Source organism: Scatophagus argus, chromosome 21 (genome assembly GCF_020382885.2).
Source record: "Scatophagus argus isolate fScaArg1 chromosome 21, fScaArg1.pri, whole genome shotgun sequence".
Taxonomy (NCBI): Eukaryota; Metazoa; Chordata; class Actinopteri; family Scatophagidae; genus Scatophagus; species Scatophagus argus.
This window is the reverse complement of record NC_058513.1, coordinates 4,367,155-4,382,375: the sequence shown is the minus strand read 5'-3', so window position 1 is coordinate 4,382,375 and position 15,221 is coordinate 4,367,155. Positions and strand designations below refer to the sequence as shown.

The 15,221-nt window shown below is 40.9% G+C and overlaps 1 protein-coding gene across 9 annotated transcripts in view; it reads left to right on the top strand.

Annotated features, from left to right (window-relative positions):
* The window catches only part of cacna1g (calcium channel, voltage-dependent, T type, alpha 1G subunit), a 134,211-nt gene that overhangs the window by 35,674 nt on the left and 83,316 nt on the right, over nucleotides 1-15,221 (top strand). For all 9 annotated transcript variants that reach the window (XM_046376693.1, XM_046376692.1, XM_046376690.1 and 6 more), the window contains exons 4-8: nucleotides 4,310-4,469; nucleotides 6,967-7,249; nucleotides 7,809-7,901; nucleotides 8,042-8,954; nucleotides 10,053-10,453. In XM_046376693.1, the coding sequence (XP_046232649.1) occupies nucleotides 4,310-4,469; nucleotides 6,967-7,249; nucleotides 7,809-7,901; nucleotides 8,042-8,954; nucleotides 10,053-10,453 (1,850 nt within the window). The remainder of the gene's footprint in view (nucleotides 1-4,309; nucleotides 4,470-6,966; nucleotides 7,250-7,808; nucleotides 7,902-8,041; nucleotides 8,955-10,052; nucleotides 10,454-15,221) is intronic.

Genomic DNA, 15,221 nt, shown 5'->3' with positions numbered 1-15,221 from the left:
GAATTGCTCCTTAATTGCATCATTCTTCTTAAAATTCAATGTTCTTTCAAAGCGCTGACCTGGTTTGTGCTCATAAAGAAGGTTGAATTTCTTATGGTTGCCCGATCTTTTGTGAGTGACGTATATTGAAAATTTAAATTGAGACAATTACGCAAACAAAAAAAAATGATTGAAATAAAATATAAAATTACAAATCAGTAAAATAATTAAATGATTTTATGCTGGCCAAACTGATCTGTGTATTGCACCTCCTCTTTTCCTCTCCCAATAAAGACTAATCTTATAATCCTAAATAGCTAATTTAATCTCTCCTTCCTTTACCTTTCTTTTGTGATACATGAAAATAGCTTAATCGTCTGCATAAATAAAAAGTTCAGATGGAACAGGCATCCTTCAGGTCATTAATATATAATTTAAAAAAAAAGTCAGCCTAAGATCTCATATCTTAGCTTTGGAAAATGTTCAATTTATATCCACTATCTGTGTCATTCTGGAGAGATAACTCCTTACATTTTTGATGGGTATCTTAATAAACCCCGTGGGCTTTATCTTAAACAGCAGGTTCACAGGTTTTTGGGGGAAATACAAAACCATACCACAGTAAGTGCCTGCATAAATAGCAGGTTTTAGTGGAATGGGATTCTCTCAAACTGTTGTTCATATCATATGTTGTGATTCATTATTTATCTAATTAATGAACTTGTAAAAGACACTTAAGATTCAAACTTGTCTGTAAATTCCTTTCTCAAGTGTATTACCCCTCTTCTAGATAGGAATGAGTCCTGCACTCTGCAGATACTTTACTACAACATGCCCTATAGAGACGTTGATTAAATGGGTTACAGCAGGTGTAACACACTCCCCTGCATCCCTTAGGAACCTAGCAGGTATTTTATCTAAACCTGTTGCTTTATTGTCATTCAGCTCACTCAACCTTTTACGGTTTGCATTTTCCATTACTCTCTTAAAAGAAAATGAGTCAGCTTGAGGTTCTTTATGAGAATAAAAGCTCTGTAACCATGTTTCTTCTCACCAAATGAGTTATAGTGAACAACTCATTTGGAGTCAAAGATCTTTGCCATCTGACAAAATGGTCTTTTAATCATGTTTAAATACCATTTTCCTGTTTAAAGGCACCCTACAGTATATCTGATCACCACTAATGCTTTGGGGCAATATTTTTATTATGAGGTCCAACCAGAGTGCCGTGACGTAATACTCAAGTATATTACTGCCAATGACTTCATAATATTCCACCGGCTGGTAGTAATGTGCTAAGAAGTGCAGCAATGTGGCAACAAAGATGAGGAATACTGTACGTTATATACCTTTTAAATGTATTTCACAATTAAACATTTATTGAGTGCATTTGTTATGTAATTTTCAATGCACGATTACAGGTTTAGAGAAAAACATGTCAACTCAGAGTTAAACTAATCAATTTCGCCAATTCAGAGATCACTGAGTTTCATGTCAACGATTCAGAGGTTTGTCAAATTCAAAGTCAGCTGCACTGTATGATAAATGAAAAAAATATGTGACAAAGGATCAGTGTTGTTCTGTAAGAGGTGTGAATACCAATGCAAGGTGGTTCAAGTATTAAACTTCATTGTGCAGACATATCTCCACTCTGGATCACAGCGTAGTCAGTGTGCCTCGGCCTGCAGTGGACACTAATCCCAGCTGCTGTCGCTAACTCAGGCACAGCTAAGCAGCATGCTAACAGCTCAGCACATTACACTATGAGGGCAATCGCTTGAAGAAGTCGCTGCTTAATGTAAGCTCTGTGTGTGTGTGTGTGTGTGTGTACAGTCAGGCAAGGGATCCGAGTCAGGTTTGTCAGTGTGAATGAACCTCCACACCTCTGTGACAGCAACTGGGAGCAGCAGAGTATCAGTTCAGAGCAATTATGTTAAACGGGTGTCCTATCAAAGAGCAAGTGGCAACAAATCGCCACAGGCATTGACTCACACTTTTATTTTTACATTTCATGACATTCACTCATGATTGTCTTGTAAAAAGGGCTGTAGCCCAGTACTTAAAAACCTTTTCACACTGTGATTATGAGAGTTTCTGAGATATTTCATCTCACACTGTATACACGTTTATGCTGGTAATTATATCTAATTGCGTAATGTTATTGTGCAAGTTGAAATAACCTGGCAACAGTTCTTCAAGAGTATTGAATGTCATTCGAGAGTTTCCATGTTTTCATTGCTGTCACTTTCTCCCCAGCCGGGTTTCATATTTAGATCTTCCCCTTTGAGACAAGAATGATGCTGTGAAAGACATAATCCACACATGTGTGTTATCCTGCAGATCCTCTTGTCTGCCACTCAATTCCCTGTCCTTTGGTAGAACTTTTGCTCCTTTCCTCCCTTCATCTCCTCCCTTCCTCTCCTGGCTGCCTTCTCCTTTCCTTGTTTTCTATATCTTTGCAAATCTACAAAATCCTCCTTGTTTTCCTTCCATCTGTCTGCAGTGTCAACACTGTCTGCCTCAGTGTGTACCCATATGAAAAAAATGAAAAATCAGACTCTACAGATATGAAAAGTTTCTCATGCAGTTTGGTGCAGTACTCCCAGATGGCACAGTACAGATGAAAGGTGTTGGAACATGGATGGAATTTTTTCTTAAAAAACAAACAAAAAAACAAAACGGGTCTTGTAAATACACATTTTTCATTTAAAGCAACAACTCTAAACAAGAGAGGATTTCACTGAGTGGCACCACATTTCAAACCCAACAAAACACTATAATCTATAAACAATACAACAGTTAAGACTCCCTTTCTGAAATATACCCACATTCAGGGAAAAAAAAAATAAAAGTTTTGAATACACTGAACTGAAACATGTTCTGAGTAGTAAATATATTTAAATATGCCTTCTCTTAAAGTCTACTGTAATTTCATCATACTTGCATGTAGTTGGCCCTCCCTCTGTTGCCTCTGTTCCTCGGCGACTTTCAGCCCAACAGACGAGCTCTGCTGTCGCTCTGGGCCTCTCCAATTACCCAGGAAACTCCTGATCAGGAAAAGATCACCATCACCATCACCTGATTCACCAGGTTACTGCTGGATAGGAAGATAGAGAGAGAGAGAGACCGAGGACCGAGACAAGGAAGGCTACACAGTTGCTGAACTTATCGATCGATAGACAGATAGATAGATAGATAGATAGATAGATAGATAGATAGATAGATAGATAGATGTGAAAATAAGAGCAGAAGCTGCAACAGCAGAGGGACACAGCCAGATTTAGCAGAGGGAGCGTGTGGGCGGCAGGAAGTGTGCGTTGTCAGAAACTTGAGGGAACACTGTTCAGAGCTGACAGAATCAGGGATGTACTGCATGAAAGGCGAAGAAGCAGGTCTTTTACTGCGGCGTTAATTCAGAGCAAACTGTAGGTGTACTGCTGACATTCTCACATGCTGCGAACAAAACTCTTGCGCTTCCGTTTGATTCAGGACTCTCGTGTCTCATCCAAATGTATTTTTAACCTTTATTCATGCAAGAGCGGATGTTTTTAACCACAGTGTTTTGTTTCTGTTTTCCCACAATGGCCTGCTTAATATTTATGCAGTAACAGGTTCATCCACACCCACAACTGAGACAGACATCTTTGGCTATTGCTGCCTTGCTCATAGGTACTTCATTGGATCAGACAATCAATACGTCAAAACTCAACGCAAGGTTCATCACACATTAAAAAATAATAGTCTTTTCATCCCTAGCCACACACAAGCAGCACAGACAGCATCACTATTGGTTTTTGGTGATGATCACGATATGCTGCTGCTGTGTGCTGCGTTTAAGGCTCATCACTGGGATTTCACTCTTAGGTATCACTTTCAACTGGTATGCTGATAACAACAGTAAGGTACAGCTATTCTGTTTTGACAGGCCCTCATTTAGCCAATTTAAATAATATAAAACACAGAGCGGCTAAAGTCACTAGGCTGTGATGTGTAGTAGAGTATCATTTCTAACATTACTATCTGATTCTCAGTAAAAAAAAGTGTTGATTAAATGACACTGAATTGTGTACTTGTTCCACGAAGTGTGTTTTAACAGGCCAGTGCTCAGCAGAGTGAATGGCTGTGAACTGAGAGGCACTTGGATTGGTGCTTATATCGACCAGTGTATTCAATAAAATACCCAATCAGCTTGCTAAAGAGGTTGACTTTTCAGTTCTAACAGTAACATACTGTATACCTCATCCACATGACAACATGTCTACTGCATGTGCATTGGAGCACTGGTTCGTGCTGCCCAGCTGTTTGACTTTGTCCTTGTCTTGTCTCTCAGGTATGCGCATCCTGGTGACCCTGCTGCTCGACACCCTGCCCATGCTGGGTAACGTGCTTCTGCTCTGCTTCTTTGTCTTCTTCATATTCGGCATCGTAGGCGTCCAGCTGTGGGTCGGCCGGCTCAGAAACCGCTGCTTTGTGGAAGAGAACTTCCCTTTGTGAGTTCAACATTTGCTTTTACAATACTTCATCTGTGTATTTGAGTGTATTTGGAGTTTTTTCTGGTCAGTATCTATCTGAGTTTAATGTTAACTGCAGGATTAACATTAAGGAGTGTTTGTAAAGATTAGCTACAGTATTGGTCACACTATCTATTATGTGCAATATGAAAGCTAGCTTGGGAAAATAACTGAAATACAGTGGTTAATTGTAGTTTTGAGGTACTTACACTTCACATTTCATATGTGTTACTTAATACTTTTGCTCCTGAGATGATCTGTTGTACTTAATCTGTACAAAATATGTTTTTGAAATCAGAAATCACATTGAAATGTTACATGCAAAACACCTGATTGTCTTACAAAATATGTTGCACTGTATTTCAAAGTGTCAGTTCATCAATAATAATGATACAATAATAGAACACTGACAGGTTCCACTCTGCATACAACTACTTTTATATTTATACTCCGTGTACATTTTGTTGATAATGCTGTACTTCTCTTGTTTTACTTACTGTCAGGACTTAGTGGAATTTATTTAATTTTATAGTGTGGCAAAGTATCACTACTTTTACTTCAGTAAAATTCAGTAAACTTGTTCTACTATTTGATAGATACATTTATGCCAACAGATGATAGATTAACACTTAAATATTATTGAAAAGGCCGGGAACTTTAGCATTAACGAATCATTCTATTTTTGGCAGTGAAAGAAAACAAAACATAATGGTTGTGCACAAAATGAGCCCATGTTCTCAACTTAATTCTTAATTTCATAAGCATAAGACAGTAACAGTTTTATGCTGTTACTGGCTTTCAAACACATATGTATTCCAAAGGTACACGAGGTGACTGGGTTAATTTATTTCTTCATTATTTTCCTAATAGAGATAAAATAAACAACACTGATGATATTGCAAACAGGTCTACAGGAGGTCAAGGTAATACTACAGAGTAAACCTTGACCTCACACACCAAACTAGGTCATGTACTAAAGTCAATGAGGTCAGCGATTATAGAGAAGTCTCATCACAGTGATGAATGGGAGAGCGACAAACCCTGGAATAATGAGAAAGACCCCGTGAGACCCATGGTATATGGAACATGGCCACCCATGACTTATTCATGTTCCCTGTGTCATCCTGGCTTCATTACTTTCTATAGGATTTATGACATCTTGCAGCTGTAATTTAAGTTCATGCATAATGGCTTTGGTGAGCTGGCATATTTTTTTGTCATCTTCATCAATTTTTACACCTTCTTCATACATCTAAAGGGTCCGTATTTCTGCTTCAGATGAATGCCATTCAAGTTCAAAGTCAAAGTCTGTTTCGGTGCTTGCTTCGGTTCCTCTTGAAATCATATTGCTGATACGTATTTTAGTGCTTTAGCAAAATAACAGCTGTTAATTGTTAACTGGGTTAACAGTGACTCATGCGACATGTGAAAGCACCCGGTAGGCACCACATCCTGCGCATCATGTTAAGGTGTTGTACACCACATGTGTTTCATAATGAGACCGGTAAGTGTTCTCGTAGATCATTCTTAAGTGTGAAATAGCTTTTATGGATACATAAATAAATACAGGTAAGTGAGTGTGAAGTGGTCTAGAAGTGAAAAGGACTCTCCGGTCTCTGGTCCCATAAAGTGTATGAGGCTACCATACAGTAACAGAGCCCACCAGCTGAGTGCATCTTAATAGACAGGCCTGATAACTGACAGTCACCAGACACACATACCAATTATTCCAGACAGAGGAACACTCTGTCACAGATAGGCCAAAAGGTGGTGTAGCATGCAGACAAATGTGTGTGTTCATCTCAAACAATGCACACAGGAGTCTCCTCAACCATTTAGCCCTGGGTTTGTCAAAACAATTACAGCTGGCTTCACTGATTAGTTCCTCCTATTTGTTTGAAGGATTGTTAATCAGTGAAATCAACTGCCTGTCGGATTTTCCTGGAATTAAAACAGACTCTGGGGCTTCAAATTTCAAAGTGAGCTTCATCACTTCATATAAAAACACCCAGCCATTTTATCTGCCTTAACCTGGCTACAAAAGCAAGTTGTGGTAGAACTGAAGGGCAAGGAAAGTGACAGATGATTTTGATGTTTACTGAATAAGCCTATGTACCATACTTCAGTTTGTTGTACTCTTTTTATCTTTCATTTCAGTGGTTAGGCATATCTTAAAGCGGCATTCTGTAATTTTTGAAAAGAGATCATATGATCCCCTTATAAATAAAGGATTTATTCATAAGCAATAAAATGCTCACATGCACATTTCAATAAACCCAGTAGGGTTGCCACTACAGCCTTTCTTGGCTTGGTATGACCACTAGCTTATGGTGGCTAATGTTAGTTAATGTTTGCATAGTTTAGGTCATTTGACTGACTCACTATGTTACCGCAGCAGGTATCAGGCTGTGCTGCCATGAATCTACTGATCCTCCAGTAGACTAACCGCTGCAATGTCCTCTTGTCTCCCCGAAAGCTCTCTTACTTATAACTACTACCACACTGAAAACGACGACGAGAACCCCTTCATCTGCTCTCAGGCCAAAGATAACGGCATGAGGGAATGCAAATCTATCCCCAAGCTATATGAGGAAGGAGGCCTGCAGTGCAACCTAGACATGTATTCTAACATCACTGACAACACCACCTGCATCAACTGGAACCAGTACTACACCAACTGCTCTGATAGTATGGTCAACCCCTTCAAGGGCGCCATCAACTTCGACAACATCTTCTACGCCTGGATCGCCATCTTTCAGGTAACACAGCTTTTCACTCCTGCAAGGTACAGATGAAATGCTGGACCAAAAAAGTAGTCTGTTTGTAAGACACAACATTTTACAGTGAGGCACGTGCAGTGTGGTTTGGCTGGCATGCAAGCCTGTAATACAAGATGAAGACAGCGAGAGAGAAAGAGAACCTAATTGCTCCAGCGGCTGGTGTATCAGAGAAGTAGGGTTTACAGGATTAGCAGGTCGCCACAGCCACACCACCAGACTGCGGCCTCATTTTTCCACACCATTTGTTTGCTATCTCCACATCATCTGAAAAGCCTTTTGTTGGATTGTTCATTCTTCACTGTATAACTGAGGGAGGTAATTTTTGCAGGATGAAAGCCAGATGATTTCTCCCATAAGTCTGCTCACTGCTTCTGTTTGCATATGTGTGGAGTAACACAAGAGAAATGTTGGGGATTAGTCTTCCACTGAAATGCGAAATGTGTTATCTCATAATTCATATTTTTAATTATTCTCTGTATATATCTGTATTTTTTTTCACCATATACTCTCATATTCTCTCTTTTGTGTCCTTCTTTAGGTGATCACTCTGGAGGGCTGGGTGGACATCATGTATTTTGTGATGGATGCTCACTCCTTCTACAACTTCATCTACTTCATCCTACTCATCATTGTAAGTACCACTTCATGTTGCCACCAGCTGTGAGTGTACGTCTCTGCTGATGATTGAACAAGTGGGTCAGCTGAGGGTCTGTTGTGTGAGCATCCATTAAGAGTGTGTGAATAATGACATCTACCCCTCCTTATCCTTAGATTGGCTCATTCTTTATGATCAACCTGTGCCTGGTGGTCATTGCAACTCAGTTCTCAGAGACCAAACAGAGGGAGAGTCAGCTGATGAAGGAGCAGCGGGTACGCTTCATGTCCAACGCCAGCACGCTGGCTTCCCTCTCTGAGCCGGGCTCCTGCTACAATGAGCTGCTCAAGTACCTGGTTCATATCATTCGCAAGGGGGCAAAACAAGTGGCTCATATCTGCAGGCTCTTGGCTCGCCGTGCAGGGCTCAACATCGCTGCCTCGCCCCCAGCCTCCGATCCCCAACGTAGCCAGAGAAGGAGGAGGAAGTCCTCCAGGCAGGGATCTGTCTCAGTTCATCACATGATGCACCACCATCATCATCACCACCACCACCACCACTATCACCTGGGAAATGGCAGTGTGAGGGGAGGAGGGAGCATCAGGTGTCTGGAGGGTAGGGATGTGGAGGCTGGTGCTCATAACAACAATGGAGGGGGTCTTGTAGCAAGCACTGACACAGGGCACCTTACTTTAGTCCCACCATCTTCTGTGACAGCAGCCACCTCTGATACAAACCTGGCCACTTTGTCCAATCCTGCTGCAGGAGCTGCTGATTTATCTTCAGTTCGTAGTGTATTCCACACGGAAACTCCTCGCTGTACCCCCTCACCCACTAACCTGGGGCCTAACGCTGGCCCTTTCTCCCTAGCCCCAGCTCCCATGTCCAGGGCCATGAAAAGAAACTCTGTACCCTTTGTGGCTTCAGGGCCTAAGAACTACCCCACTCTGCAGGCTCGAGCCCTGGCAGAGTCCAGACGAGGGAGTGCTGCTGCCAGCACTCTGACTAACATCAACTTCAACTTAAATATCCCACCCATGCCCCTGGAGCGACGACCATCAAGCCTGGTGGACACACACTTTCCCACAGGTACACAAACACACATTAACGCAAAACACACAAACAGGGTCTTTAATGACATTGCATTCTAAATACCTCATGTCATGTGATAGAGTATTTGTCAGGTCAGGTGCTGATGTTGGATGAAAAAGCCTACCTTGTAATCTCCATTCCTGTTCATCCCAAAAGTGTTGGATGGGGTTGAGATCAGGGTTCTGTGTGGGCCAGTCAGGTTCTTCCACACCAAACTCATCCAGCCATATCTTTATGGAGCTTTGCTTTGTGCAGTGAGGTACAATCATGCTGGAATATAAAAGGGCCTTTTCCAAACTGCTGGTGAAAGCATAACATTGTCCAAAATGTCTTTAAGTTTAAGATTTCCCTTCACTGGGATTAAGAAGCTGAGCCCAACCCCTGAAAAACAGCTCCATACAGAGGTGTGTCTGAATACTTGTGTCTGTATAGTGTACATTGCACTGAAAATAATGATCATAAATACAATGCTTGATTAGCTGCATTAGCTTCATAGCTTTGGTGGATAGAATTTTTAAGGTTGTGCTTTGAAAATAACAAGAGTATCTCATTCAGTCATAATCGTTGTTCAATCTTCATATCAGCGACGCACCACTGGAAGTGTTCCTGTCTCTGCAATTGCCTGTTTGGTGGAGTGCAATATTAGCTTGCTGTGATCAAGCCTCAAACACCATCCTCAAACACCAGTGCAGATTTTTTTTTCATTAGAGACATAAAGAGTGTTAATCACGGTCAATAAATGTTAATCCCTGATGTCCAAGCTTGCAGCCAGCATTGTCTGCCCCTGGCCAAATTCTATTCAGGTCTGCTTAGATTGTACAGAAGATGGAAACGCTGGCAGTCAGCCAGACAGACCAGAGCACAGCCTGTAGAGACAAGGCATTACACATACAGCACACACTGCCCATCACCATCGAACATGCTCCCTCTGAATCACATGCAAATATCCAAAAATGCTGTTAACAACAGATCCCTTTCACTGGATTCAACAATTGTCTAAACCACTTCATTTATGTAATTTATCACACAGATTTCACTGCAGCTTACTTCTCTTTGTCTCACTTTCTGCATCTGACCTTTCTCACTTGGCTGCAGCCCAGCTCTCCTGCCAGCTGTCGGCCTGTGACCTCAGCACCGTCAGCAGTGCCATGGACCCAGCCGCTTTGACCCTGGATCCTGAGAATTGCCCTTACTGCGCCAAGGCCCTTGCCAATGAATCAGAGGGTGGCACCGATGGCAATGAGACCCCTGGAGACTCCGACAGTGAGGGCGTATATGAGTTCACCCAGGACCTTCACCACAGGGACAGGAGAGACAGCCGGCAGCCTAAGAAGAAGCACATTAGGCTGGGAAAAACGGCGGCGAACATTGTTCACTTCTGGAGGCTGGTGTGCGACACATTCAGGAAGATCGTAGACAGCAAGTACTTTGGACGAGGGATTATGATCGCCATTCTGATCAACACTCTAAGCATGGGGATCGAGTACCATGAGCAGGTTAGTGTGCGTGTGTGTTTTTCTATGTCTTATAAAGACAAGTATGGGTGTGTTGAATGAAAAAGTTTAATGCAGCTGTTGGATGGTGCTCCATTTACTTAGTAAACCAAAATAGGAATATACAGCACAGTACAGTGCAGTCATGAATAAAGAGAAGTCACATGAGACCTAATGAAGGCTTGTGAGGTATTAGATTGACTTAGATCGTCCATGCTGGTGCGTGTCATTCTGTGTGATTGTGAAAGCTACACAGCTCCCACAGGCCCATCTGGAATTCCTGATGTCTCTCTCCGGTCTCGTTTGTTTACATAACTGTAATTACAGTCATGTGAGAGAGAAAACGGAAATGAGAGACAGTGGATACAGTGAGAGAGAGGAATCAGAACAGTGTGATTTAACAGGTGATGAAGGCCCCACAACATCTGTCAGAGATGTTTCATCTTTCTCTCATTCTCAGTTTGCAGGTTTTACACCATTTACAGCTGATATAAACAATGCAGTCTGTATCAGGACAGTTTATCTGGATTAGGAAGGCACGTTAACACAAGGTAAAGATGCATGCAGAACACGTTGCAATTGATTTTTCTCCAGTGTTCAAGTGTGTTTTAAGAGCGCAAAATACTGTATCAAGAATTCATGCTCTCACAGCGCAGTTTTCTTCGGATGAGTGTTTTAAATAAATATCTTTATGGTTAGCACTGTCCCACAGTAAGAACGTTCTGGGTGTGAACAGTTGTTTGTGACAAACTGGTAACTTGTCCGGTGCTCTGCCTGTTGTCTATTGCCATCTGGGATAGGCTTGTGTGTGTAGGTTTGTAGCAGGAGTAATAGAGCCAGGTTTTATGGGGTTACTTTCGGTCCTTGACCCAGTGCCTATAAACAAAACCAGATGCCCTCATCCCTAGCACACACACAAGGTTTTATAGCTTTCTAGTCTCCAGTTTTGCTCACTCCTTACTTTTCCTGACTCGCCTCCTTTGCTGTCTGCCCTCTGTCCTCTTTTCTTTTTCTTGGAATAGTCTTCCTCCTTCCTGCTTTTTGTTTTCCAGTAGCCTCTTTCCTCCTACCTTTTTCCCCTCTTCTTCCACTTCTCCTACTTCTCCTTTCTTTCTTTTCCTCAATCTCTTCTCAGTTTCACCTCTTTCGTCATTCCTTCTTCTTCTACCCTCCTTCTTATGTCACTCCTCTTAAGTCTTTCCTCCTCTCTTGAGTGCTCTTTCCCCAGTTTGAGTAACATGGATCCTCTCGTCTCCAGACAGGCCGCTGAAAACCTTACTGAGACGCTTCATTGATTGCAAGCCCATCGACATCCAATAGAAACAAGGATCATTAAGTCTCTGTAAGCCTCCTTCTGCACATCCACATGAAGGAGAGGCAGGGTTTCAACTTCCATGCCTCCTCCTGCCAAATTTTCCACAATATTTATTCAGTTTTGCACACAGCGTGTTCTCCATGAAACCACTATAGGAATGAGGTTCAGTCAAGTCTGACAGACTGTGTTTAGTGTTATACAAGTTTAGAATGATCTTTCATCTGCACCTGGCTGATAAACCAAATATCAGCAACATTAATTACATAATGGAAAAGATAGAAAAGATATGTACGACTTGAGTTTTGCAGTGTCTTGATGTGATTGGTATTTACGAGCTGCACGTGCTGGTATTTACAAATATCTGCACCTTCTTGTTTTTTGTTTTAGTCTTTAGTCTTCAATTTCAAATTTAAGCATTTCAGGAGGCATCAAGTTCAAAATATTAATTATAGGTTTCTCATGTTTACACTAAACTCTACAGTATATTTATATTTTTTATTTATTTGTTTTTTAATATTTTTTAAAATATTTTTTATATTATTTTTTATATTATATTATATTTATTTATATTTATATATATAATTTATAAGCTGTTTATCTAAGGGAATCTGCTGAATGTTGCATACTGCCAGTGGTGTGCCAAAAAAAACCCAAAATGAAACAAAAGAAATTCATCAGTTACACATTAAAATTTTTCACACTACATGTCTGCAGAGAAAAAAAATCTTTTAAATTTGCATAATGGGTAGGCATCTTTCATCTCCTGTCTCAGGTCCTTCCTGTTCTCACGCCCGCCTGTTCAAACGTTTAAAATCTGATCTGAGCTGCAAAGTACAAGCAAAAACCGTAGGTTCGCAAAGAAAGAAGAGAACAAAGAATGAAAAATAAATTGTACAAATAAATGGATAAACAATACATGTGTCAAATATCACTTATTAAGGATGTGATGTCCAAACTTTCCAAAGTTTGTTCATTCATCATGTACTGTCCATCTGAACGTATCGTAGAATGTCATATTTGCAGCCATAATGTTTGATCTGGTACCTCACTGATAGATCGAAATAATTTGTTTATCATCTGCTAAATATGAAACTTTGTGTTCTTTGTGTTTAAGAAATTCTGTTTAGCGTGACTGCCTATCGATCAAGTTGACCTGTTTTGCAGTACCCCCTCCTGTTCTGTAGATTGATCACACACACACATGCGCACACACGCACACAGCAGACCTGGTATTATGTATCATTCAGCTGCAAATAAGATTTTAGAGTTCTAACTGTGTCTTAAGGAGAATTTAGCAACATCCACCCTGATGAGTAATTGATGAACATGTACCAAGTGAATCAAACTTCAGCCTATTTGTAAAGACTAACACCGTGTTTATGCTGGCAGTAATAATAATTACATATAATGTGCATATTAATCATCAATTATCCTGATTATAAGCCGGATGAACAGGAAGTTAGGGTTTCTGTAGCTGCGTGTCTGTGGATTCAATATTACAGTATTTTCCGCTGCAGCTGATTTGTCCCATTAAACAACTTTGAAGTCATCGAGATTTATTGAAGTGTATTTCTCTCCAGACGCAGAATGACTCAGAAACAGTTCAGTCAGTGATAACAGATCTGATCTGGCAGCCCTTCAGCTGTAAATGACAAAATAGTGTTACTGCTGATGGTGTTTATATACTTTAAGAATTCACACATTTTAAGATGGTTTAATGGTTTAATCTCTCATTCATTTCCTGTCACCTCTCTACTGGGACAATTTAAAATAAGAAGGCCATAAAAGGGCATAAAAATTGCTCAAAATTATAGTAAGCATCAGCCAGTGTGTATTAAGTGAAGGGAAACCTCAAAGTTTTTATAATTGCCCAGAATATCTTCGAATCATTATGATTAAGAGCAGCTCTAATACTGTGGACATATCTCATGAACTTATAGCCATTGACTCTTTAGACCTATAACACTAGTCCTGGCACCGTTGATGAGACTAATGAAAGTAACAAATGCACACACAATTAGATACATGTACCTTATGTACTGCTGTGCCCTGACCTCTGAGATAAAAACCAGCCTTTTGAGTAGACTCACCAAAACAGATGTTCATCCACACACGCGTCCTTAAGGAACATCCTACAACCCATCAGGGCGTACGGGGCTACAGGCCACAGCACCTGAACCCTCACTGTCCATGATACATAACAGAGCCCCCTGTCTGCTTCCTATCTCTGAAACACACACTCATAAATATGCACACACAAACACTCTGTGCTGGTTGGAAAATGATGCATGAATACTCTCACTTTGAGAGCAGAAGAAGGAGCAAGCGCAGCAAATGTAAATGTGTGTGCGATACAGAGATGGAAGGATAAAAAGATGATTAAATAGAGTGTTGGATAGAGATGACAGAGTGTAAGGACTTGGAGGTGAAGGGATAGAGGGGGTGATGGGTGGAAGAGTGGAGGAGGATGCTTTGGACCAGTAAGGAGAGGGTGTCTGCTTTATCTCTCCATGCAGTTTAAGAGCGTTACCTTTTATGGTGGAGCTGATGGAATAGTTGTGAGTCTGCCAACTATGTGACACAGCCCATAGTCTATTTACTTGGCAAGGTCATCGTCTCTCTCGCTTTACATAAGAAACTTCCATCCATCTTTATGGTCACAGAGGCAGCCCAGTCCGTCTTGTCCCTGTTTTCTTTTTCCTGCGGTTCTCCTGGCGGCGTTGATGCTGAAATAGATTGAGGCGAAGTTAAGAGGCGTAGAAAAGATGGAGATGTCAGGGGATAAGCGTGGTAAAATACATGGTTCCTGTTTTGGACATTGTTGTCACTGTTATAGTGGAAGCTTTTTAGCACTGACGTGAATATTGATTCAGCATGTACAGTGGCTGTTACATGAGCACAAAGTGAATGAAGTCACTCTTGGGTCACTTGGTCTACATTTCCCACAGGCAAAGTTTTGACTTTATTAACCTTGAAAGCTATGTGCCTGAAGAAGTATATGCCAGAGTGGTTCTTTAAAATTCTCAGTGCTGCTCAGCAGTGATGCCTTTATGTCTTTGATCTTGTTTTCCCGCTTTATGAGGACAAGAGGGAAGGAGTTACTTTAAGAATGGCATGTTAGGGTCAAGTGCATTGGACTGACTTTAAAAGTGGTGTTACACAAACACAATGACCAAACATTTATGGCTAAAACACATTGCAATCCAAAGCATTAACTGACACTTAATGCACAACTTAACATTTGACTCCTAATTAAAATGAATAAACTGATTTTGAGATCTGCCTTTTAAAGCTCCTTGCTAAGTGCAACTGAAACATGTAAGCGCGTTTCTGTGTTTTCTTGCACCAGTGCAGCTAGTTACAGTAATAATGATTCACACTGACAGCAAAACTTACCTGAAATTCAGTGAAGCTTTGACTCCTTGCGCTGAATTTCAGTTACAAATGTCTGCCCAT